A 27,790-nucleotide genomic window follows, 5' to 3' on the forward strand; every position below is an offset into this window, starting at 1 on the left:
AATATCAAAAAAAATTTTGTAGCAAAAGCTTTTTTCCTACTGGTAATGCAGAGCAAGGGAAATTAGAATATTAAAATACTAAGTCATCATTCAATAGAATGCTTCTTCATTATGAGTTTGCGATGACACCATAGTGTGAATGAAAGCAGAAACTTCTGAGTTCATGTTTAAAAAAAGTATGGCATGTATGGTTTTTGAAAGGAAAATAAGAATGAAACTGATGGTCACATGAGCCACTAGGGTCATTCCATAGAAATGTCAACCTCAACCTCAGAAAAAAAAATTCCACAAAGCCTTAATTGTAAACTATCGTTTCATTCAGCATACTTTCTAGTTCATATATCCAGTAACAGTTTGCAAAAATTTCATTCAGTGTTTTTCTTCTGGCTCTAAACGTGCGAGGTTGTAGAAAAGGCTTAGCATGTGCAAAAAACATGCGTCTACGTTTTCTTGTGTAATGTAAAAATTTTTGCAAATTTTTAAAAGAACCATGTTTATTCTAAATGATTAGATGTTGGCCCAAGTAAAATTGACTGTTCTTTTTGTATACGTTATAAGATAAATATTTTAATTAGATTGGTTATTTTACTGAAAATATTTACGTTAGTGTGACTAACGTAACAGTTTGCATGTGACTAACGCAGCATTTTAAAAATGACTGCTAAAATTTAAAACTTATTTAATTTAATGTACATTTTCATGAACAATTTTGAATATGTAGGCATTCTATATTGATTAAAAATATAAAGAGTGAAAAATACCAGTGATATTACATTGTAGAACTTCTTTTTACTTAGAAAAATACTTTTTTAAAAAAGTATTTATTAAAAGAATTATTAAAAAAGAAAGAAAGGTGAGTAAAGCAAAATGAGTACTCTGCTGAATGTGTATTCAACACAAGAATCCAAGCTTAAGAATTAAGATAATAGAAATACAGTCTTAACAAAAGAGAACGTCTCTATTTTTTAGAAAATGCATCTCCCCCTTTATTATTATTAAAATGAGGTAATGGCTGCTCGTTGGAAAACATTTGAAGATGTTACATGATATAGTGACAATAAGCGCTGCTGCCATATATTTCAGAAAATGCAAGAGTGATCATTTAGTAATTCAAACATTTGCGGTCATATTTGGAATTAAAATGCATTCTGCAAAAACGTTTGAATTTTTTTTTTCAATATTACATTTTAATTCAAAAGGATGCACAGCACTATTCGTTCGATGAATCAGTAAACCTTAAAAAATAATATGCCATTGAAAAGTACTACGGAGTTTCTTATGACGATAACTAGTATATCGGCAGAACTAGAATTCGGTGAAACTATCAACTTACATAAAGTAATTTTTTTTAAAGAGAGATGTTTAGGATTTAATTAGCCCAAAATGATGTTATTCAGTTTGTAAAAGCAGTTTTTTTCTTATTTGTTTATTTTTTTATTGCACATTCAAATTGAGTTAATTGAACTGAATCCTTCCATTCAATTTTTTACACTAATATAGAAAAAAAGTAAAGAAAGAATCATAATGCAACACAAGGAAGGTTCATAAAAAGTGTAAAAGTAATATAAGGGCAAGAGTTTAATTACAAAATTTTTTTATATGCATTCATTGAATGTTATTCGATGGTTATGTTAGTCACGTTACGTTAGTCACACACAGTTTTTCGTAAAAGTACCATTAAGGGCCAAAAAATATTCATCTGTAATAAATCTGTGGTACATTTTTAAAAATAGATTGTTTACTTCTTACAAATTTATCGGCCAATTTTAAATGCCTGCTTAAATTTCAGAAAAATTTACCTCGTAACATAATCATTGTTTCTCAGGGTTGCAAAAATGCTACGTTAGTCACGATGCCTTTTTTGGTGAAAAAACACCTGCCAGCGCTTATTTTACTTAAAATTCTTAGTAAAAATTAAAAATAGTCACCTTGTACATTTTAAATCTGCATATTAAACCAAAACACATTTATTTTTACTCCCGGTCTAAGTAAAAAGAGTTTGAAAATCAGCTGCGAATGTTACGTTAGTCACTATGGAATGACCCACTAACATTTACATTCTGCTGGTTTGTTGAAAGTTTTTGTTCCTGGGTTTCAAAACATTGATTTGTAGCAAAATGTAAAACCTGGAACAATACTTTACAATTTTTAAAAATTAGATAAATAGGAAGATTCTAATTACTTGTGAAGTCATAGACTGTATGCCCAAAATTGTAGCTTGGCTAGTATTTGGCTGAGAAGATAAAACAGAAGTAGCTTGTTTAGTGCCACTTGCATTAGCTTGTGTCGTAACCAACTTCACAATTGTTGCACCTTGTGGGAGGCCCCCTTTTGCCTAAATATAACATAACATGTCACACTAAGAGAAAGGTATGTCATAAAGTTGCAATAAATCACAAGATCATAAAAGCATATTAGACAATGAAAAAGTAATTCAGGCAAAAAAGCAACAAGCAAAGATGGAGGGTGCTATATAGAATTTTTACATTGCAAGTCAAGCACATTACAAACCAGTTCAAGTGTTTACATGCAGCATACTAAGAAAAAAAGCTTTGGTTCTAAAACAGGGTCCATACACTTGTGGTTAAAAAAAAATTATCGTTGTTTCCAGGTTGTTTTTTAGAAAATCCCAGATTATTTGCTTCAGTCAAAATAAAGATCAAATAAATTTTTTAAAAGTAATAAAAATTGTTTAAAGTAGCACTGGGGAAGACCCAAAACTTTTCCCGAAGATTTCTTTTAAAAATCTTTGAAATTTTTTTTTCTCTCTCTCAAAATGTTAAGTTTTCTTTTATCTTTTAAATATTTAAAATTGTTAACATTTGTGGAAAAAATAAGGTTTTCATCAAGTACTTCTAGCTTAAAATAGACTAATTTAATACATGAATTTAATATCCTCTCATATTTCTAAAAATTCTTTTAAAACAGCATGCAAGTGACATTATATAATGTGTTTAACATTTATTTACTAAAAAGAATACCAATACAATTAATATTAGTGCGATTTGAACTAAGAAAAGGCATTATTGTCATCTTAACTATAGTTTTAACTAGGTTAATAAGTTGTAAAAATAAGTAATTCAATTGCAAAAATAAGGGCCATTATATGGGAAACTAAAGTAGATAATCAACAAAAAAAAAGTCATCCAGGAATATTTTACAGCAGGATATTTCAAGTGGAACAATAAGCTTCAATTTCACACACTTTTTTTCCGGGGGGGGGGGGGCAGAAGCAAGGGATGCGTAAAATACCATTGTATTTTAGCTCTGAAGACTTTTCACAGAGCACAATTCAGGAAGTTATCAGAAAAAGGACAAATTGGAAGTGGAAGCTAACAGATTGCTGCCCAATTACACACATGGCATTACAATTGCATAAACCAATTTTCCAAGTGCACACGATATATCAACAGTGCGATTGGGTCTTATAATGATCAACAAGCTATGGAAGTGCTATTTATTGAGCCTCAAAAGAATTTTTTTCCTTTTACAAACAAAAATTTCGATAATTTATGAAACAAAAGTAATAAAATATCTAACGAAAAATTGGAAAAATTAATACCTAAAACGTAAAACTGAGAAATACTCAAAAAACGCGAGTCTCCCTTGAAATACAGGGGAGTTGGACGGCATGCATTTCGATTGCAGTTTTGCCTAAAAATTTACCAACTTTTTCAGGAAACATCGATAAAAACGAAGATTAGATCTCATGGTACAAAATTCCCTGGGAAATAATTGGAAAAAAAAAAACGAGGCAAAATTGGAAAATTCCCAACTTTTTCCTGACATTTTTAACCATGTCATTTTCCCTGACAATTAAAGATTTTCCCTGTTTTCCCGGAGCATACGAACCCTGCTAAAGTAAATGACTATTAGCAAGCACATTTGATAAAGAAAAATTAGTTCATGCAGGTCATTGCCCGACAGTGACAAAACTATGACATACCGGAGCACCTTGTATAGTCGCTCCTTTACTCTGCACCAAACTAACTTTAGGCATCTACAAAGAAAAATCTTTATAAAGAGATCTGTAACTCAGGTTTTGAAAATTATGAGGGGATGGGAAAATGCTTCAGGTCTTGTTGTATGTTAAAGAACTTAAAAAGAATGACACTTTACCACATTAAGGCTGTTGATTTAAGCTTTACTCAGCTAATATTTTAATAACAAAGTAGGGTTTTAATTCTTAAAAATCAACTCTCTAATTATTCACAAGCAAGGAATCTGCTTTGTGAATCATCCTAAGTCTAAATTCGACCCCCCTTCTTCCCCCATCTTTTTTTCAATTCCCATCCTTTAGACCAACAGTTCCCAACCTTTTTGCCTCGTGAACCCCTTGCAAAATTTGTACCAGTTTAGCGTACCCCTTGTGCACTAAGTACAAGCACCCCCAGTAAAATTTGGGAGATTTTTTTTGTTTGTTTGTTTGAGAAACAAAAATAATAATTGTAAACTATAGTAGTACAAACACTGCAACAAGCTAATTTAAAACGAATTTCACCAAACACACCCAGTGATAATTCTTTGAGTTTCAGACCACTTTTAAAAAAATTTTACTGGAATGGTTGTGGAACAAAATATTTCAACGCTTGGCTCAAATGTCTTGTTTGACAGTTTTAGTCTTACATTAGGTTCAGTATTTAATTTCCTTCTGCAATTATCTCTATATGTTGAAATTCATTTTTCCCATGGAAACTTTGTCCGAAAGGGGTAATAAAATTTAAGATGTCTTTTTCCTGTCACAACAGTACATTTATTTGAAACGTTTAAATCAGTCAATTAAAAAATGATCTATAAAAATATCTTTTAGGGAAAATGTCTCGGATTAAATAAAATATTTTTCTTAATCTAATTGTTTGATAAGGATACACTGTGTACACTTAAGTTAATTGTTCGAGTGCTGAAGCATGTTTTTTTTTCTTTATTTCAAAATGCGGAATAAAATGCGTAGTTATTTTTTATTTTATTTTTGAAAAATAAGAGAAACGTCTGCAAAATTAACTCTAATTATTACATAAACGGTAAATTTTACCAACAAAAATATTTTTATGCTCACTAAAAACAAGAGAGTTTTTGAATAAAAACTTCGTGAGTTTCTTTTTTGCATAGAATGCAAATTTTCATGTTTTCATTTCGTCATTTTTTTTACAATGTACTTCACTAAAGCAACAAACAGCAGCACCATTGCACTTACTGTGTCAGTCACATTTTAGGTGAAGCACAGGAGAAGCACTCTTCATCGCACTCAAATGGGAAAGAAACTAAACTTAGAAAATTAAGTAAAGATGGTTTAAATGCTCTCACTTGCTCCATATAATGTTTCCATCAGGTTCTATCAAATTTTCCAATTAGACGGAGAAAACTAAAGCATTCACATGTTTTCATCTAAATACATTATGTTCAAAACTTCTTCGGCACGGGCTCAATTCTCTCATGCTGAACAAAAAGAGTGAAAACCGGTGCCTTGTAATTACAAACTAAATTCTTTAAATTTATAAAATAGAATGTTAGCAAGTGTTCTAACATTTGTATCCAAAAAGTATTGAATGTGAAAGGGGGAAATGAATAAATAACCAAAAAACGCTTGAGCTTCAGACTTCATCTCGAACAAACCCTGTTAAACTTCCCCCATTACAATATTATTTCAGCAAACCCCCTTTGAACCTCTGACGAACCACCAGTTGGGAAATGCTGCTCTAGACTCAACTAACTTTGGCAAGGTAATTGATTATTTTTACTAAACGCTAATTCTTTTTGAACAGGGGAAATCTTTGGTAGGTACTGAAAAGAAAAAGGAAGATTTGTTTCACAATTTAGCAAATTTAGGGAAATTTGCTGCTGGCTTAGAAAATGTTAAATAAGTCTTCATTGACTGGATTCATTGTGACACTAATGATCAAAGTAGGAAAAAAGCCCTCAACATTGTTATCACATCTAGAGACTGCAGTTTGGTCCTTTTTATGGATTCATCAGTCCGGAATTGTGACTAACCGAGCTGGAAGCAGATGTCAAAAAAATGGAAGATGAGAGTGAAAACAAACTGGTAGTTATATACTTGCCGATACATCACCATGTAGTCGGCGAATTGCAACTACAATAACTTGAGTTTGGATTGATTTGTTTCAAAAATGTGTAAAATACTTCTTTCGGAACATTCAAACGCATCTAAATGGGAAGGTGCACAATTCGAGCCTACTCAGAATCTACAACCAAAATTTCAACCTTCTAGGGCATGTTATTTTTAAGTTATGTGAGATACATACGCACATTCATATAGGCATACAGAAGTCACGAGAAAACTCATGGATTGTCAAAATGGGTATTTTGGGTGTCTACACGTTCTTAGGTATACAAGTACATTTGTACAGGCTGAGAAAACCACTTAACATGAGTGAAAAAAATGATACGATTACAATACTTAAAGAAGTAAAAAGACTTTTTGGGACTGAGAGCATGTAAAAGACATGGGACTAAGAGTAATTCCAAAAAGCTACATAAAGAGTACAAAAAGCCAGCAACATACAATAATTATGTTCACATTTAGTTAAAGCTGCCAGTAAATGTTTGTAGCATGCTTAGGTAAAAACTAGCACATTTATAAGCATGTTTCCAAGGTCAAGAAAGAAAACTTAGGTTTACAAAAACTACAGGAATATTTTAGCAAAACTGGAGCTGAGCCAAAATGATATTGAGTACATGAACATAAGAGAAAAAATATAATGGAAAAGAATAGTTCAATGGTTTCATGATGCCAAGGAATAAATCGGCAGGCATGTTATGCAGCTACAGTTCTTGTAAGTCAAATCTAGTTGCGCTGAACAATTTATGCCAAAAGATGAAAATATATTATTGTTGTTAGTTGCATACAAAATTTAGTTGCTCAGTTTTGGACTGGAGAAATAGCTGGAATTGGCATGCTGTCATGCATGACAAAAATGGATCTTGATCTCAACAGATAAAATTGGGATGCACTGAACAACTAGTGCCTGAGCAAAATTATTTAAAATTCTTCATGCCAAGGAAAACACATTGGTTCATCCAAGAAAATTTGATTATACAGCACCAAATATTTGTTAAGGAAAAAAGCACACAATGAAAAACAAAAAGAACTTTGAAATTAATGTAGACAGAAGTATTTAAAAACAAAGTGCTTTAGAAGCATTATTAAATTTATCCTACATATCAGGATTGATACTTTAATGTCTCACTAAAATTGTTTGAAATCAAAAGTAAAATCTAAGTAGAGCAGAATATGTTCATACAAAGAGGGGGAATAGTAATAACTGTTACTCACGGCTGCAACAGTCACACCTTGACTTGTTTTAACTAATGTAACTATTTGCGGTTGGTTGCCTGCACCAGTTGCTTTTTGGACAATGATTTGTTTGCCTCCTGCAGTAGTGACTTGAGTTCCTTGTTTCAAAAGAGTTCCTGGTGAACCCATACGAACAGTTTGTCCAGTTAGACCTACAACGACAGAACACACAATACTGAAGAAGGAAATAAAAGGATATTTAGGCTAGTAACATACACTACTGGCCATTAAAATTGCTAAACCAAGAAGAAATTTCCAGAATGAAGCTAAATTTGCACACATGATAGCAAAATTGACATTAGAAAGTGATTACAAATTGAAAGCAAATTGATCATTTATTGTTGGAAAAATCTCAAATGAATGGAGGTTTAAATACCCTGTTAAGACAAATCTAGCATGAATGTACGATGTACAAAGTGATACAATCAGGTATTGAGGCATAGCACAGTCTCCTACGATATCTTACATCATCTCCTACCACAGTTGCTGTAAACGTGCCACTCATTTGATCAAACTCACACGCATGTGTTAGTACTCACGACGGATCTCCCAGGAGTCATTTTTTAACATCAGTCACACACAGCAAGGGTGTCAAGGGACTCCCTCTTCCACATTATCACTTTCTCTGATCTGCGCGATGCACTGATTTGTCACAAATTGAGCATATCTGAACCACTTGAGACAATAAATTGTACAGCCTGTAAGTTTAATTGAATTAGTGGCGCGTTTACAGCAACTGTGGTACGAGAGGATGTAGGACATCGTACGAAACTGCTGTATCTGTAAAAGGTGGACCATATGGATTCTTACATTCACGCTAAAGGTGGTGTAACAGGGTACTTAAACCTCCATTCATGTGGGATTTTTAAAGTAATAAATGAACATTTTGCTTTCATTTTGTAATTGTTTTCTAGTGTCAATGTTGCCATCACGTGTGCAGAATTTTGTTTAATTCCGACAACTCCTTCTTGGTGTAGCAATTTTAATGACCAGTAGTGTATATTACTCATCATCAAAGTTAAAAAAATAACTCGAAGCACTCACAAAATATTGAAACATTAACAAGATGCAAAATGATTGAAACCAATTACATCCTAGAAGTCTCTGTGAAGTACATCCATTAATGCCCAAATAAATTGAAAGCAAAAATTCAAATTGACATTTTGAGTTATGTTTATGGTAGCAGGAAGCTAAGTTTACTAAGAACCAAAGTAACATTTTAGCATGGGCGCCCATATTTGGGGGCAAGTGGGGGTTCGAGCCCTCCCCCCCTTAAAATTAGAACTTCCTTACTTTTAGTAGTTATTTTACAAAAATAATAACAATTCTTCTCTGGCCATCAATAAATGAGTTATTAAAAATGTCAAATTTTAATAACTCTAATCTGTACTGGAATTGGTTTCCATGGGAAAATCTCCTGCTAAACCATGGGGAAAGTATCTGAGTCCCCCCACCCTACAATTTTGTATATGGGCGCCCATGCATTCCAATCCAACTTGTGGTCTTGAAATGCATCTAATCTATTCTTATTATTAGGATTTGCAAAAATAGAAACATAGGGAAACAATTTGCTTCCTTACAAAAGTGATTGAAACAAAACTTCTATTAATGTGAAGTCAAGTACAAATTGACATTACACTAAACCGAATAACATTGGTTAGGTATATTGGAATGTTTCCCAAACTGGTTTTACATATGCAAGTTAGAATTAAGAGACATTCAATTTTAAGAGATTTTGTTTAAAAGTTTATGACAATTATTCTTATTTTCAAAAGAAATTATAATTTTGAAGAATGGTAGGAAAGTAATTCCAGCACCAGACGTGTTTACATTATTACCGATCAGTTTTGATTACATTAACAGTACATTCTTGAACTTATTCCGTTAATGAACAGTTAAAAAATTAAAGGAGAAGAAAGTGAAGCGCCTACTCTTAACTTGTATAAATATTTCAATGATTTTCTGCTTTGTAAAAACTTTTAGTGATGCAGTGAGAGTTGATAGGAGCCGAGAGAGAAAATAAACCACAGCAGCAAAGGAGAAGATTTTTAGTCAATTGTTGCAAGTAATTTGACAATGCAAATAACAATTGCACAGCAAAACATTAAGGCTTCCCGAACAGAGATTCTTCAGGAAAAGTTAATACAACCAAAAATTGGCACAGGCCTGACCTGTTTAAGTTGACCACTAAAGTAGTGCACCGCAAGTGGTCAACTTACACTCTTTAAACTCTATTAAAAAAAACGTTGGTGTTTCCATATTAATAAGGGACCAAATATTGTACAATCCTTTCATTGTTATGATTAGAAACAGAGTTAGCAATCCCATTAATGTCAGCATATATGTAATTGTTCAAAAGCAAAAAAAAAAAAAAACGCTGGATGTTTTGTGTGGAATTCAGCAAATCTTAAGATTAAAAACAGTGGAATTCTACTATATACAGGAAAATGCCTATTTTTTTAATCTCAAGAGAAACATATGTTTTAAAACAATATCAGTTTTTTAACACCAGCTTATTTATTCATGCTTCCATTTGATTTATTGTTACTACTGGTTGTTTAAATGATTTATTTACTAGTTGTCATGGGGCATTTCATAAACTGATGTATCTTATATTTATTTTTATTTGCAATCTGAAAGATATGTGGAAATTTCTTGTGCGGTCTCTTTTTAACAAAGAATATTTCTCTTTTTACTTTTTTTACATTATTAAAACATTTGGCCTTTTATTTACTCATTGCACCCCCCCCCCTTTCAGTCACTAAGTTTTTCAATTAGCTTTCACTCAAATTTACCTGCAACAGAACTAAGCTTAATTCCTTGTTGATTGATAATAGAAGGTGAAACAACTCGAATGTTGCTCATAGCTGTTGTAGTGGTGGTGGTAGTAATTTTCTGTGTAGCAGCTGCTGCAGCAGCTAACGCAGCCATTCCACTCATGGTTGTAACAGGTGTGGTAGAGGAAGTTGACACCTGTATAAAGGTGGGAAAATGAAAAGTTTTTTTAATTTAAAAACGAATGCTTCAAAAATAAAACACAGTACATAATTGTTCTAGATACATACTTTAATATAGTTCTATTTGGTTAACAATAGAATACAATATAGATATTCAATTATTTTTCATTCTAGACATCACTTATTGATGTTTACAATAAATTTATCTTTGATTGCTTCTTAATTTTTTCTTCTGCGTTTTGATCCACCCTCACTTCCCATTTTTGTGCACAATATAATAATTCAAAATGAATCATATTTTTAAAGTAAATAAAGTTGATCTCTTTTAGAAATCTTTCAATATTTATATGCAAAATTTATGAAATATGAAGTTTTTTTGTTTTTTCTAACTTTCAACTGTTAAATTTCAGTTCTGAATTGCATGATCAGAATACTGTTAATAATCTTTCATTAAATCCTTACACATTATCCTTAACCAAAATTTACATAAGTAAAACTATAATCTCAGTAGCAGAAATTTCCTTACCCCCTAGCTTGCTAAGCTGATTAGAAACCACAAAAATAGCCTACAAAGTAAACCAACATTAAACAAGTAATAAAATTAGAAATCAATACTAAGTAATACTTAAAAATTAAATGTTGCAAGTAAAGTATACAAAAGTTAGTTTCAAAATATTGTCTATTGAAAATTCTCGTTCATTGCTTTCTCCAATTCAGAACTAACAGTGTGCTGACCTTCTTAGAAATCTGCGAAGGACATTTTAATGTCATCTTTCTCCTACCGGGGGTAAAATATTATATATTTTCATCAAATTATTTTTAAAAAAGAAAAATCTTGACTTACTGCATTTGTCACCAAAGGACGTACTACATGTGTACCAGTTGGTGTTTGAGTAACGACTCTGATTTGCTGGGTAGGAAGAGAATTTCGAGACTGCATCACAGTAAGAGTCCCAGCTGTGAAAATTGAAAAGTTAAAATATAGAATTCAAGCTTATAATCAATTAGCGAGCATAAATCAGCTTAAGCAGCTGCCACGTCCAACTTCAACGAAAATTAGTAACACACAGTTTTACAAAGTAGGTAGGGGAAGCCTTATCCAAGGTATCCCAAAACTATTTTTGGATAATTTGGTAAAATTTGGTAATATTTTAAATTGCAGAAAGAACCCGCAATAATTGAAATTTCCCAAAATAACTAAAGCAAGTATAGGAGGATTACGGGCAGCTACATTTTTTTAAACAGTTTGTACTTCAATAGCCATATAGAGAAGGTTTCAGACATTTAAAAGAAATAAAATGGAGGGAGTTAAGACTTTGATTCATGAAACCAAGACCCCAAGTCACGTGATAGATTTCAAAGCAAAGCATTGGAAGGAATCAGGTTTCTTTGTTTGTTTCACGCAAAACGTACCAACCATTCGTCGTTGTTGAATCACGTGACTTGGGCTGTTAGTGTCAGCTTTTGCTAAGCCAATGATTGGACTTGCTCCCTCCATTTAAATTCCTACTTTAAAGTTTTAGACTGATGTTCAAAGAAAAAAATCATAATAAGGATTTTGTGGAATTAATGTCCTTATTTTAATGGAGACATTAGAGAATATTGTTTTTTTTTTTTTTCTTGTTTTGTTTTTTATGCTATCAAACCTTTACTGATGAAGATTTTTGGAATTAATCATGACTGAGATTTTGAAAGGGAGGTCGATTTTATTCGAAAAAGCTGAAATCACCATTCTAATAGAGACTTTAGGGAATGATTTTCTTTCCGAAATGTGAAGTTTTTTGTACTATTGTCCTCAATATAAAATGGGAATTTAAAATGGGGGGAAAAACCTGTTTTGCTTACACTGAACTTTTTTGGTATTTTAAACAGGACTGTTGACGTTAGTAAGAAACAGTTGATTTTCTTCTGATGGGAATTTTAAAAAGTTCGATGCTCTCACTCTAAAGGGACGTTATTGGAATCAGAATTCGTTGTGACTGTTGACCCTATTCTGGGACTTTTGCTTTTACAATTTTAAGCATATTTCTCTTTGTCTATTCAAGAGGGACATGCGTCACCAGAGCTCCGTTCCTTTCTTTGGCAAGAAGCTATGCAATAATTTAGATAGCTGGCGTAGCGCTGGACACCATTTGACGGTGATTGGGATTATAAGGGAAATGTTTGACTATAGCTAAGAATTATTGACCTCACTTGAATTGGAATTTTTAAGAATTACCCTTACTAACTTCCTTATTGCTCTTAAATGTTTTTCCAGGGTTGCCACGGAAGTTCAAGAATGAAATTCCCTGACATTTCCAGGTGGTTTTGAGAAAAATTCCAGGTTATCGATCTCCACCTTCATTTTGCAACATTAATATATACATCTCAAATTTTGATAAAACTCACCTCATTTTCCAACTTTGCAAACAATGGTTACCAAATTTAATTTAATCAAGCTGAAATAGTCAAAAATATGTACTAAGGTTGGTTAAATTTTTTTTTCTCTCAGGTCGAGTCCAAGACCCCCCCCCCCCTTATCTTTTTTAAACTTACTAATAGTATTGTGCTGCAAAAGTTTTAGCTTCTTACACAAATTTTAAGAGGTTGCTCAATGACCCCTATATTTAACATTAGCCCTATAATATAAAAAGTCAAATTTAGAAACATTTAATTTCCCTAGCTGTTTTTTTATGTAAGTAATTATTTTATTGCAATGAATATGCATATAACGTGCATATAATGCGTGTAGATTATAGTGTGTAACATTGTTTTTTCAGTTCAATGTATTTTTTAACCCCCTCCCCATACTTATGAAGTTTGGGGAGGGGGTCGAGCACCGGCTTTCAGTTGGGATAGGAAGTTGAAATTCTTCCAGTATTTCACTATCCACATGTCTAAAAACATTTGAGTGGTGTCCTGTTTTCTAGGAGAAACCTTTTTTTAAGTGTATTTTTGAACTACCCTAATGTACTAACACAAGTGAAGCAAATAACTGTAATAAACAATTAATGTAAATGTAGCATATCTAATTTTCAATAGCGAGGAGCCACTGCCTTACATCAAGTGAAAGAACTGCGAAATTAACAATTGTGAATAAAGTTAATTGCTAAAATAATCTGAACTAAAAAAATATGAAACCTAAACTTTTTCAATTATTGCCTTCCATCCCTCCAATCCATTGAATTCACAGCGCTTTTAGACTTTGGCCTGTAAAAAAATCATGCATCTTTTAGCTTCACATATTTCCCCTGTTTGTTGCTCATAAAACAGGGGTGCTCCCCTCCTCCCCCCCCCCCCCCCCAATATTTCTGAACGCCTTAGCGCTTTTATTTTTTACCCTCTTTTTTTATTTATTTTTTTTCCTATTTATTTATTTTTAATTATTATTGTTTTGAAAGAAAAGTGTGCTCGCTCCTCCGCAAAAAAATACATACACACAGATGAAAATAATAAAGTAAAATAATATGAGTAAATAATTTGAATAAAAATAAAGTTAAATAAATAATTAAAAAATCCCCCTCCCCCCCCCCAAAAAAAAAATTTTAAAGCCGCAACTTGCGCCATAATCATTCCTGTGGTTGCCCTGTCATAAAGTTAAATTTTGAGCAATGATCAGAAACTTCTCTGATGTGCAGATTTTTTTTTTAATCGGATTTCTTTTATTTTGAAAGAAAGAAGAGCATTGAAAGTCTTTAAAGATCACTACTAAAATACTAAAAGATTATGATACTTCTGTAAAAAAGAAACTTTCTAAGTTTAAAATTGTCTAATGAGCTAAATTTACAGAACAAAATTGTTTAGAAGAATACGATTTCATTAATCAATTTAAAGAAATAATATAAAATATGAAAAGATTATTGCAGCTCATTAAGAACTTCAGTCGCAGACAAAACAATGTACTGTGTATCATAACAACTTCAGAACTGCAGACGTAAACAAGCAGCGTTGCATGTCCGCTCCCGACTGCTATGGCGCAAACGCCAATGGCAGAGAGTTGATAAAAAGAACTGCAGGGGGAAGAAGAAGGGAATGACAAAACGACCAATGGGGAATGGGAATGGTGGCGAAAAAAACAAGGTTGAAAGCTTTTTTTTTTTTTGACGTCATATACCACGGGCCGCGCTAAGAACGATCAAGATCTATCGGAAATATGCAATTTTTCATTTTCCCTGACATTTCCCTGATTTTCGGCCATTTTCATTTTCCCTGACAATTCCAGTTTTTCCCTGTTTTCCCGGTGCATGGCAACCCTGTTTTCTGATTTATATTGTGTGATTTTTGGGTGTCTCCCCAGTTTTGCCGACATTTCATCCCCCCTCCCGTTTTTCAGTTTTAGTCATCCTTTTTGGTATATTAAAGGGGGGAGGAAATTTAAAATGTCGGTGAAACTGGGGACAAACCATTTTTGGTAACGATTTTACATATGCCTATGTTGACCATTAACATGAATCAATTAAAATAATCTATATTAACGTGAGCGAAGTCACGGGTAAAAGCTAGTATGAAATAAGGGCCAATGGAGCTTGGGGAGAGGAAAATTGAGATTATCAAAGCGTACTAACTTGGATATATACAGCTCCTCCAATTCCATTTGAATTTTTTCCCCTTGTAACTAATAAAGGTATGATTGTGAGTACTTGAAATGTTTAAAAAATAAAAATCAAAAGAGGAGAGGATCATTTTTCAAACATAGTTCCCAATATTAAAAAACGTGTTTTAACTATTTTTAATGAATGAATGAGATATATTAATTACATAGTTTCTAGAATTTAAAAAAAAGGGGAAAAATAAACAAGTTTGATGAAATCCTTAATGAAATATGAAGTTACTGTCTGCCCACGGTTACTATGGAATAAGCAAACGTACCAATTAATACTAGTCTTGGTCACAGAACTTCCGTAGGGGTTTTTCGTGCGACTGTTTTTGTTACTGTCTTCTCTGCTGCTAAGAAATACTTGTAATATACCCTTAAAGTAGGCTTGCCAGATTTCTAAAATGTAAAGCCGGGACACCGGAATGCCCCCTATCCCCTCTTGTTGCTAGTATTCAAAAGGGTAAACATCTTTGGCCAATTTTTGCAGTGTTTTATTGGGCAGTTTTTTCTCTATGCTATGAATAAATGGTTGCTAAGTATAAACCTAAAATGGGTAGTAAAAAGTGACATAAGCAGATAAAATTTGAAAATTTTACTCCTTTGATGTAAATATTTACAATTTATTTTAGTTAGAAAAAACACTTTGAATGCAGAGTAAAAAATTGAACAATACTTAGACTTTATATTTTTTAGGACTTTTTAGACAGTTTTTTTTTTAAATTTAATCTTGTTGTAAAAATTCTCACAAGCTAATTCGGTATTAATTTTACGAGTGAAATTTACAAATGATAAAGTAATTATCCTAAATATAATCCTTCACAGCTAATAATGTTTAGACCATTTTGGTCATTTGTAATCAAATTTATCTTTTTCCGGGACGTGAAGTAAACCAGCTGGGACATCGGGATTTTGTCTGAAAACTGGGATGTCTGGCAAGCTTACCTTAAAGGCTTCCTACCTTAAAGTCTTACTTCCCTTTAAACTTTTTTTTTTTTTTTTTTCAAAAACAGTGATTTTCATAATTGCGCGTACTTGAAGAGCCGTTAAAAATTCTCTCCTTAACCTTAGCTTCAACATATCTTGGAAATTTTCCTCTAAGGTAATGGAAACCCATCTTTCAAGAAGTTCTTCATTATGCCCAGCAGAATGAGCATGGGTGGAAGCAGACATGGGGATGGATCTATAAAAGGCTCATTTTGAGCATTTCTCTTCCCAAAATTTAAGTTTCTTGTAGTCAATTTCTGTGTAATGTTGTGAGATTGTCTATCCTGACCATATATCAAAGTTTAGAAGACAGCCTCATGGGGGGGGGGGGGAGGGTGCACCCATCTACCATGGAAAAAGAGCATTAGTGAGATTTCACTGTCCCAGTTGGCTCTGTATTTTGACAACTAGAGCTTATCATTTGTCAAGATACAGAGTCAACTTGAGCAGTGAATCATCACTAATAATTTCGGATGGTGATTTTCGTGTTTAGAGAGGCAAAATACTTTAGAAATTTAGCTATTTTTGAATTGGATGCATTTCTGGTGTTGAGTAGGGTAATGGAAGAAAATTTCAAACTACTGGAAAAGATACTGGGATCTCAGTATTTAAATACAAAAATACTAGAATTCTGGAGTATAACCAAAACAGCACCCCTGAACTAGCGTATTACCCTGCATTATAAAGCATGGCGCAAAATTCAAGGATCACCAGATTTTCAATAACACTTGCCTGGTCTTTTCTGGCATGCCAGAAAAATTGAAGCTAGGAAATAAAAATTAATACGATAAAAAATATAATGAATATAAGCTTTATACATATCTCATTAGCATTAATAAACAGTTTAAAGAATTTATCATAAATAAAAATTAAACTTATCTCTCTAAAAAGAACCTAAAATAATTTATTTAAAAAAATTTATGAACAAATCGCAGTAATGATGATTGCTTCTGAATTGATTACTTTATTGGCATATAATTAAATCCATTAATAATGACCTACCAGAAATGAATTATATGCAATACACATTTTTTGAAAGAAGGTTACTTTTTTTTTTTTTTTTTTTTTTTTTTTTTTAACAGTGGTTGCTTTCTGATTGGAACTGAATGGGGAAATTTACTTTTGTTTTGTTGCAAAATAAAGCTTGAATTATCCAGCATGCTGGTCAACCTCGCTTTTTTCTGGCATGCCGGATAATGTGGGGCAATACAGTAGTTTTACATGTAAATAGATGTTTTTACTTGATACATTGACATTTCTATTTTTCCTTTAACCCTATTTCTGCTTGTATTTTAATAATGAATTACATAAAATTTAGAGAAAGTTAGAAGCTTGAAATATTGCATAGTAATCATTTTATTTTCATTATAATCTAATTACATTAGCAAGAAAAATATTGTATACTTATTTGAATACTTATTTATCTACTACATGCAGAGCTGAAGCATCGTTGCTTTCTTATGTTCATGAAAATTTGAACAATTTGAAAACTAATTTTTTGTTTCATGAAAGCAAGTTCCAGGACAGTAGTATTTTCAATTAAAAGAAAACAATAATTAGTATGCATAAATGTATGCATAGTTCATATGTATATGACTTACGTTTTGCGGCTTGAGTGCTTACAGGATTCATTGCTAACCGAACCAGAGTTTGGGCTTGTGCTGGTATAAAGGATTTATCAGTAAATAACACAGAAAAAATATATAAACATGAATTTATATTACATGAATATTCAAATATTGTAGTTTCTCGATTATTTCGAACAGCAAGCGGTCACAGATGAAAAATAAATACAAATCAAGAGCTAACAATTGAGAACTGCAAATTCACGAAAAATGTATAAACAAAAACAAAAGATTAATTATTCGGATAAAAAATAATCTAATCTAAGATAACACATCATCCCTTAAAGCAAGAGTAGGGTACTAAGTACCTGAGATTTGATGCCTTACTGTTGCTGTGGGGTGACGACAAGCTGAAATAACTTCCAACTATCAAATTAATAAAATGAGTATAAAAATACTAGCGGGCTCTGCTCGCTAACCTTACCAACCCCCAAAGATTGCTTCACAATCTTATTTGATTCGCAAAGATTTAAATCATCAATTAAAAAGAAACAGATTAAAAACGCCCTTCCCTTGGTTTCAAAATAACTGGTACCAACTTGCAGAGCCATAAGGGCCAAGGGGCTCATGAGCATTGAAAAACTGCAGTTTTGTACTTTTAAAAAGTCGCTTTCATATTCGTGGTCTCTAGTAATATATTTTGCACTTTAGCTCGGGGCTTGAATTGAGTTGAGCCTAAGATTTTCTATTAAAATCGAAACCCTTAAAGTTTGTGAATAAGAAAGAAGAAACATGCAAATCGAAAAGATGTAACTATGGCAACGCCAAATAAAACAATAATTTTAATGGAGACGAGATTATTAAAAAAAATTTTATGGCTTGTAACTTTCTTTCCTTTTGAGATAGAAGCCAAGCTTTTCGACCATAGGTCAAGTTAGATCTGGAGTAAAAAAAGTCGCTCTTTTCAGTGGTGTCAAAAAGAAAACTGTGGGACAATTCCTTTGCTTTTTACCGACAGATTTAATGATGAAAGTAGTGCCTAAATTTTAACCTAAAAAGCCTAAAAAAGTTCGAGCTAAAAACGCGAATAAACTACACTGTATTTAAGTTAGAGCATTGAAACAAATTACGTAGAATGCGGAAAATTCTACCCTTTCCAACAAAATATAGTATTAATAAGTGAAAGTAATTTTTCACCCCTTTAATAGGCAATAATAGGCAATTTACACGAAATTTGAGCTTAAAAAATTATTTACCAAAAAGGTCATTTGAATTTAAAAAAACAAAACCCCAGGTGCACACCCCCGGGGCTCGAAGTAATAGTGTACGAAATTTCAAGAATGTAGGTGCTATTGGGTCTCCTGGACGCAGCCCGCCACAGACTTCCTTCAAAAATTTCTTTGAAACCTTACTTTTATTGACTATAAAGAGAAAATGTTTCAAGCAAGTGGTTATGAAATGGGGAAAATTGTCAGGCACCACTGGTGCAAAGTAATGAAAATTTTAGGATATTTAGAACAAAACTCAAAATTTCAGGAAAGTTGTAAAAAAAAATTTAAGAATTTAAGGAAAATTAAGGTAACTCCAACCACTGCTATAGTAAATAGAATTGTTTAAAATTTATGGGCACCTCCATTTTCTACTCATTGCTACGATTGTATAAGTTCAAATAATCAGCCAAATAGGTTATCAGTATTCACACGCCAAAAATGGTGAGGTTCAAAAATCAGCTAAATTATGTAATCGGTGTTCAGCTGAGCAAAAAGGCAGAATGCCAATTATTTCTTACACCCCTACATTAAAGTTCTCAAAAGTTCAAAATATTACCAGTTGTCACTGCAGGTGTTGGTGAAGCAAGAAGAGATGTTGCAACTGCAGGTTGATTTTGAGTGTTGGCAATAGATGGCGTACTCTGCGACTGCACAGGAGTCAAGGGAGCGGTTGTAACTGGCGACGTAGGAGTTGGAGCGCAGCCAGTCCCTGGCATCTGTGGAGAAGTAGGGGGCATGTCGTACCTCTGAAGTTGCAATAGATAAGAGTCCGCTAAAAGAGGTTTACTAATTAGCAAATCACAGCACAAAGAGCATAATCTACCAATTTTAAAAAAATTGCTGAACAAATTCATAAACTTGAACATTTTAATTTTCATTGATATCCCACTTTGAAGATAGTTTTATCATGGCACCTCAGTCTAATTTATGTATAACATATATATTGATATCATGAAAGAGGCAGCCATTTTGGGAACCCCTGGCATAACCATGGCCAGGAGGTTCCCAAAGTGGCCCACCACCCTCACCAAGAGGTGAGTTTTTAGGGTTTAAAACCCTTACAAAATTTTTCAAAACTATTCCAGCAAATGCTTTTCATTATACTTTGTACTGCTAAAAAAGTTTATGCAGTCGAACCTTGTTATCACGTCACTTTTGGGACTGTCAACGTGTCCTCATAGCCAGAGTGACGTCATAACCGGAATAGTTTTTTAATTCATAATCATACATCAGTTTCTAATAAAATTACAGATTTAACAAAGAAATTAGTAGTTTGATGTTCTTAATTTACATTAACTGATCTAGTTTTGAATTAATGGTGGATAAAACTAAATATTAAGAACAAAATTTCACATTTTATTATTATATTTACTAGAAAGTCGCCCATCATCATATGACGGGTGAAAATTTGCTTTTATATACATTTGAATGCAGCAATTGCCTGGTTGGTGATATTTTGGTAGTTTAAGTAACATTTAGCAGTCTAACCCTAACCCCAGTGGATTAAACATTAACTCCAGTAGATAGTGGTCATTGTTGACCATTTTTACGTTTCTTTATTCTCCTAAAATGACCAGTTTTACCAGTAAAACAGTTAAGTCACCGGATCAAGTTCTGCCTTGTCACAATAAAGCATTTTCCTGTGTGTTAAACATTACCAAAACATATTATCAAATTATCATGCCGTGGCGCGAGTTTCATTGTTGAAACAAGCAGGCTACTTTATCATTGGCTATTATTTATATGAGGATTTCCCTTTTTTTTCTTTCATTCTTAAATACTTCCCAATAAGGGTTTGCTTGATTTCTGAATAACATTTTTAGCACCCCTACTTTTCGTGAAGTTGACTATTAAGTGAATAAAAAAAAAGGTTTCTTGTAATCATCAGCAAGAAAGAAACCGAATAAGGCCTCTTCACTTTTGGCCACAATTTGATTTGATGGCTAATTTCCACCTTTAGAAAGTGGGAAAATGCTTTGTATTTCTTTTCTCCAGTGAGTCTAAGCTGTGTGTTCCTTTACAATCTAATGAGGGGCTGAGAGAAGCTTGCAGTGACCCCCTGCAGCCTAATATAGCTATGGTCTTTTGTTTCACCAGTTCCGACACAGAGCAAAGTAAAATAAATACAGTCGAGCTTGCTTAATGGAATAGCCAAATTTCTACGAAAAAGTATTCTAATAAGTGGGATATTCCACAGGGTTCATACTCTATTCGGATGAAAAAATTCCATGACTTTTCCAAGACTTTTTAATGACTTCATAAAAAAATTTCATGACCTTGTTACATGAAGAGAATAGTACTATTTAATTTCAAACTGGAAATTTTTTGGAAATGAGCATTAGCGAAACTTGTACGTGAATGCTTCGACCTCATCGAAGCACTTACTTGTGATTGAAAAATTATCAGTGTACATCTAAGAACTAAACTATTCTTATTTGTCTTCATCATATAACTTTTAGTAAAGTAGTAAAAGTAACTAAGGGCTTTAAGTAAAACTACAGAGAATGAAATATAATGGTGCTTAAATGTCTAATAATCTTCATAAACAGGTAAAATGATCATGAATGGGACAAAAGTTGAATGAGTCATTACTAAGTTTTCAATAAATTTGCTTCAAAGGTTGCCTTTTAGCATCAGCAGTGCATTTAAGCATACACATAGCTTGACAGTACTTTGGTTCATTAAAGAAAAGCCATTCTTTAGTAAATTCATGTTTCTAAACCAGATATTTATATTTAAAAAAAAGAAAGAAAAACATTCAGTAGCGAATAAATCTTCTGATTCAAATGTACTTATTTAATAATTTGCACATTTTCAAATGCATATAAATTAGTAGGTTCAGAAATTCCTGAACATAGGGTTTGATTCCTGACATTGAAAGTAGCAGTGGGTCGCATGGATTAATTCTGCGGGCCGTATGATGGGCAGTACTATTTTAGAGTATTAGAATTTCCCTATTTCTGTGTTTTATCACCTGACTAAAGATCTTCATTTTCTAAAACTTTCAACAAATTGAGATAAACTCTGATAAATTTAGTAATCAAGTTTTTACGAGTGATGGAAACGAACTCGGATGCAATTGAATTTCATTTTTTAAGTGGCGGGGCAAAATCAAGTTCACTACTACAGAATATAAAAAGTCTTGAAAATAATGGTAAATGCAAAACGAGTGATGTCCAAGCAGTAAAATCACATTGCAAAAAAAGACGAGCGACTGCTACAGAAGCGGATGTAATGAGATTTCAAAATTCAGAATTGTTTTTGGGATCATTCAATTTTTCAGTTTTAATATGTAAGACTGTTAAATCACTCACTATTTCTGATGCTCTTACAGCAACTGTTACTTTTTCTTTGCCCCGGACATTTTTTCATGAGTTTAAAAAATTTTCCATGACTTTTCCAGGTCTGAAATTCCCTACATTTTTTTCCATGACTTTCCAGGATTTCCATGACCCGTATGAACCCTGATTCCATTAAACAGGATTAAAATAATAGACATCAACAGTTCGGTACATTGAAAATGTATTACATTAAGCAGGATAGTCTTTTAAACGATATTCTAATAAGCGGGCTTGACTGTATGCAAAGACAAATTCATTTTGTTCAAATTTTCCTGCCAAATAATGGATCCCTAAGTTTAATGATAAATATGAATTCTAAATTGGCAACAGTGCATATCACATTTCACAATTGTAATCAATATTTTAAAACCATGAAAAGATAAATTTAACAAAAAACATAAATTGATTACTATAACAAAGAATGACACCTGAAATGAATTTCTTTCAAAGAATAAAAAAGATATTTCTTCATCAAAATGACGATAACAAAATATTTAAATATATAAAAATTTGAAAGAACTGGACTTAGGCCAGTACCTGTTGGAACAGAGCCCCAATGAACTTCCAATGAGTTGGTTGAAGCTCGTATGAGCTGAACTCGAGATGGCGAAGAAGGTTTTTCGGTTTCCAAAAACCACAGATCTTTACAACACACCTAAAATTAGAAAGCAACTTTTAAAAACTAAAGTTGTACACATTTCAGGGTTCTCATCCATTACTTGCATATTGAAATTAGGTTCATTTATTCAATAAAATGAGAGTTCTTCAATGCTATTTTCTTGCATTTTATAACAAGAATTCTCAACCACTGGTTTGAAGGACCCCAACCAGTCCACAGTGTTTGCCAGTCATCAGATTCTTACCATATTTTGCTGTTTTCAAAAATGTACGTTCAAGCTCAGCTCAGCAATGGAATTGTTAATGCTGTTTTCATGTTAGTTCTTTAGAGGCTAAGGATGTGAAAAAAAAAAACTAAATGTGCTCAGAAGGCCAACAAGATTTTCTTCAACTTCTTAAACCATTCCTTTGACCTTTCAACTATTTCCACCCTTCGTAAGGGAAGATTTATCTATAAAATTACCGTATGAATTCTTAACATGAATGGTGAGGTCAGACTTATGAAAGATTGCGGCATCCCAAAAACTCCTGATCTCCCACCCCCTCTTCTGGAATACAATCACCATTACATAGGTTAAAAGAACATAATTATTTTTAGCTTTACAGGATACAAAATGATGCAATTTAAGCATGACATGCAATTTTCAGTGAAGAACTTGTTCAATGTCAGCATGTGTCCAAAATGTAGGTTTTTATTTTACAAGTTTTTTTTTTTTTTAATCAATTCAAAGAGTAAGGATTTTTTTTTTAATTTATAACTATTTTTTAATTTTAAAAATAAATCAAAATTTCGAACAAAAAATGTTAGTAAATAAAGTAATTTTTAATGAAAAATGTTTAATTCATCAAAATTTCTTTCTAATGTATTACCACTTAATTTTTGTATTTGTTCTAGATGTGGAAAACCAAAAATGCTTCAGGAAATGAAAAATCGAGCAATTTTTAAAAATTATCGTCGCTTTGTTCAGTCTACCAAATTTGCTGTCGATTTTTAGTGAATGGAAATTTTACATATTTTAATTAATGCATTGATCAGTGAGAGGGGGAAGTCTCAAATCTTATTAACTCCCATAGTAAAATACTGCAACAAGCAATTAATGGTCAAAACTTATAATATTAAATTTAATCAAATGATCAAAACTTTAAGCTTTTTTTTTTTAAACAAAAAGTTTGTTTAAAATATATTTTAAATCAGGAGAGATAAACTGCAAACAAGGAGAGCAAGATAAATAAAATCTATTTTGATTCAAAAAACAGGAATTGCTTTCCCTGAACATAATTATTGGTTTGCTTCAAAATATAGATATAGCATTAAAAAGTTAAAAACAGGAGTAGAAGTGATTGATTTGTAATATATAGGACATTTTCCACGAAAAATATAGGACAAATGTAGGACATGTTTTATTAATGATTTTGATGTGAAAAAACAATACACAGTTTATTTTTTCTAATTATCTTTGCACCAATTATCATCAATGAATCATACTGCATACGGTTTAAAAACCGAAATAAAAATGATACTTAGAATGAGTTTCCTGTTCCTGAAAGAATAATGTAATAAGAAAATAAGTTTACTTATATACAAAAAATATTTTAAAACAAATCTAAACAATCTGAAATCTATTTACAATCATTGTTTATATATATATTTTGGAAAAGTTTTTGCCTAACATTTTTCTGCATTTCAACTTTTGCCAAGTACATCAAATCTCCATTCCTCAAACATTTTCATATAAATCTCTCTCTCTCTTTTTTTTTTTTTTTTGCATAATTACCTACATTTAAATATTTTAAATAGATTTTTTTTTTTTTTTTTTTTTTTGTATTCATAATGGCTGAATCTTCACCACATTTTGTTGTTTGTGAAGATTCATTAACAAAGTGCTTTATCAAAAGTTTGGAGAGCTTGTCATCAAATATGGATAACTGAAGCTTTCTCTTAAAACAATTTTTAAATTTTGTCAAAAATACTCTACACTTACAACAAAATTTAAACAGACGGGTGCTGGCAGATACTTCAAAAAAAAAAAAAAAAATTATACATATATCTCGTTTTTAAGCAGTCTTGAATTATCTTTTGTCAACTTGTAAGATAAAGTGCAAATCAAGTAACCTAAAGGCTTTTCAATAGTCATTTTCTATAAATCATTATAACAAACTAGGGTAATATAGGACATATATAGGAAATATAGGATATATAGGACTACTTCTACCCCTGTAAACAGTTGTAAATATTATAAAGAGTTGGAAAACTTTGGTCAGATATACACCACCTGGTTATTCCATGCTTTCCGATATCCGTCCCGTCCACTCCAGATGTACAAGCGAGAATTTATCGCAACAGAACAGTGTCCAGCTCTAGCACGTGGAACAGCATCTTCAAACCCATCCATTGCAAGTGCTTCCCAAGTCATAGTTTCTGCAAAAAAAGTAATGTTTTTGTTATTAATATATTACATTGTTCAAAATGCAATTTTTTAAAACAATTTCGCATCAACAGGAAGTAATTCCGTTGCACTAATACTTACCACTACTAATAGACGAATTAGTAACCCTAATGCTAATGAGATGTCTAACTCAATGGTAAAATTATTAAGGTAGATATGATAAGAATTACTTAAAAACAGTTATCAGTTTTTTACAGACTGTATAATACACTATTTGCAGAATAAAAATATCACATTGGAACCTAGTGAAAGAAATTCGTTGGTTTCCATAATTTTCCTACAATTCTAACACTAAATTTAGTTTTAACTAAAGAATTAGAAAGAGATCATTTTAGCTGACTTCATGCTAGAATTGTAAAACTTTAATTTCCAATAACAAATAGATTCTCTTCATACCTAAAAAATAAAACATTATGCTTCACATTATTACTAGATCCAAGGTTCAAGGTGGAGTTTCAAAGTAACATGAAGACCCAAATAGAAAAATGGATCCTGCATATCTTAGAAAAAAATCCTGAAGATTAATCAAAAGATGCTGGCTTGGAATCATCACTAGATCCAAGGTTCAAGATGAAGTTTCAAAGAAAAAGAAGTAACATGAGGAGCCAAATAGAAACATTGATCCTGGATAGCTTAGAGACAAAATCCTGAAGATTAATCATCAAAAGATGCTGATGGCTCCCAAGAAAACGTAGAAGAGAGTGGAACACCTAGATTTTTTTTTTTGAGTTTTTCTGAACTATTTGAAGAACTAACATCTGAATCAAATAATCCATTGCCATCTAAAAGGAGTAATCAGGAAAGTCTTTGTCTTACCAATGCTATACAGCAGAGCTAGAAAGCTATAAATTGTTGCCTTAGCAACCAAAAAATTAAGATCTATGTTTATGGTGGAAATCAGCAAAAGTAAAATTTCCACATCTAAGTAAATTGACGATGAAATTCGCAAGTGTCGCTGCATCATCTGTGGAATGTGAAAGATTGTTTAGCATGGGGGTATGGGGGGAAATATATATGAACCAGCGAGAAATAGGTTATGTCTTGACAATGCTGAAATTCTCATTTTTTGCATTGCAACTTAAAAGTACTAGGATATCATTATTTATAGTAATGTTAGGTGTATGTCAGCTATGAGGATTATTTTTTGCAGTTCTTGCATGACTAGTTTTGTTTTTATTTGGTATTTTTTCCATACTACATGTTATACTCATGATGCAGAAAATTATATCCATTCATTGTTAATTTATTCATCAGTTTCTTGCTAAAAGACTATGTAAAACAATTTTATTTAAAAAAAAAAAATTCCGCTGGTTAATCAGCAAAATTTAACCAATTATAAATAAAATGAAATTCTGTTTTTCACATTTCAGTGTTAAAATCCTGAACTCAGACCTGGAAGTGAGTCACTTTAAAAAAAAAATGGAATTTTAACAAAAAATATAGAGATTTTTGGAGAAAAATATAGAAATTTTTGCAAAAATATTGTAACTTCTCAAACACAATAGCACAGGAAGTACTGTGCAAAGTGTACTGTGCGAAGTCCTCAAGACTTTGGTATGTTCAAAGCTTGAATTTTTCCCTACTTTTTGAATATTTTTACTATTTTTATATTACATTCTGTTTTATATTCTTATGAGGTAAAAGGGAACTACCGAGACACAAGGAAATTAGTCAAAAACCGAGATGACTTCCAACGTCACTCAAAACATAAATGTAATGTCACTTATAAAATGAAGAAAAAAGAAAACAAAGAAATTAAAATATATCCTTCTAAATTCCTAAAAGAATGGTTTAAGCTGACAATTTTTCAAGTCTAATAAGTTTAGTATCCTGCTCAGGATTGTTTTATTAAATCATTGATAGGAATGAAATTAACCTTTTAAATAGGAAAATCACATACCCAAATTTAAAGATGCTAGAGTATTTGTGCACTTCCACTCCTTTTCATGTGCAGCTGCTTTGTTGTCATCCATAACTAAAGGAACCCATCCACCAAAAACCAACATACGGTGACCAATTAACGTGGCTGAATGAAGACTGCGTGGAAGAGGTGAAAGACCTTGAACAACGGGTTTAGACCATGTCATTGTATCTGCAATTAATAAGAATTATGCATTGGTATTTATATACACAAGAAAATAACTGAACAAATTATCAAGGCTCAACACAGTATTCAAGCAATACCTATATTCAACTGCCATAGGTCTCCCAACCTACATCCACTCATTCCACCATACACTATCAGCCTAGCATGCTTATCACTTTTACCAGTGTAAGCCACTGCCGTATGAGATTCTCTTGGAGGGGGAGGTTGGCCACAGTACTGTGGAATGTCCCACATCATGGAATTGGAGTAAGAACGCAATTCTAATGTATACAAGTCATTTAAATACCTAGGGAAAACAAACAAACTTTAGTAAACAAGCTTAATATATACGAACATAAACTTTCATTAATTACAAAAACACATGGCTTTTTGGTAGAAAAACAATTGTTTGCAGACTGACCAAGGGATAAGACTTTTCAAAATGAGAATATACAAAGCACTCAATAAAACATTAAAAATTTATACTATTATAAGGGAATTAATATCAATGTCAATGTTTTCTAAAATATACAATTAATATATTAGGATCAATGATTCTATAACACGCTTTATGCTTCATATTTCTTTTCGATGTTGATATTTTATAATTGATCCAAAATTATCAAAGAA

The 27,790-nt window shown here is 32.1% G+C and overlaps 1 protein-coding gene across 1 annotated transcript in view; it reads right to left on the reverse strand.

The window, feature by feature from the left end:
* The window catches only part of LOC129219852 (host cell factor 2-like), an 86,037-nt gene that overhangs the window by 47,543 nt on the left and 10,704 nt on the right, over nt 1-27,790 (reverse strand). Inside the window, exons 3-12 of the mRNA XM_054854163.1 lie at nt 27,259-27,467; nt 26,975-27,166; nt 24,901-25,046; nt 22,547-22,664; nt 19,225-19,440; nt 17,434-17,493; nt 11,117-11,229; nt 10,111-10,288; nt 7,295-7,467; nt 2,183-2,335 (exon numbers count right to left, since the gene is read on the reverse strand). Coding sequence (XP_054710138.1) covers nt 2,183-2,335; nt 7,295-7,467; nt 10,111-10,288; nt 11,117-11,229; nt 17,434-17,493; nt 19,225-19,440; nt 22,547-22,664; nt 24,901-25,046; nt 26,975-27,166; nt 27,259-27,467 — 1,558 coding nt within the window. The remainder of the gene's footprint in view (nt 1-2,182; nt 2,336-7,294; nt 7,468-10,110; nt 10,289-11,116; nt 11,230-17,433; nt 17,494-19,224; nt 19,441-22,546; nt 22,665-24,900; nt 25,047-26,974; nt 27,167-27,258; nt 27,468-27,790) is intronic.

Source organism: Uloborus diversus, chromosome 4, assembly GCF_026930045.1.
Source record: "Uloborus diversus isolate 005 chromosome 4, Udiv.v.3.1, whole genome shotgun sequence".
In the NCBI taxonomy this organism is placed as follows: Eukaryota; Metazoa; Arthropoda; class Arachnida; order Araneae; family Uloboridae; genus Uloborus; species Uloborus diversus.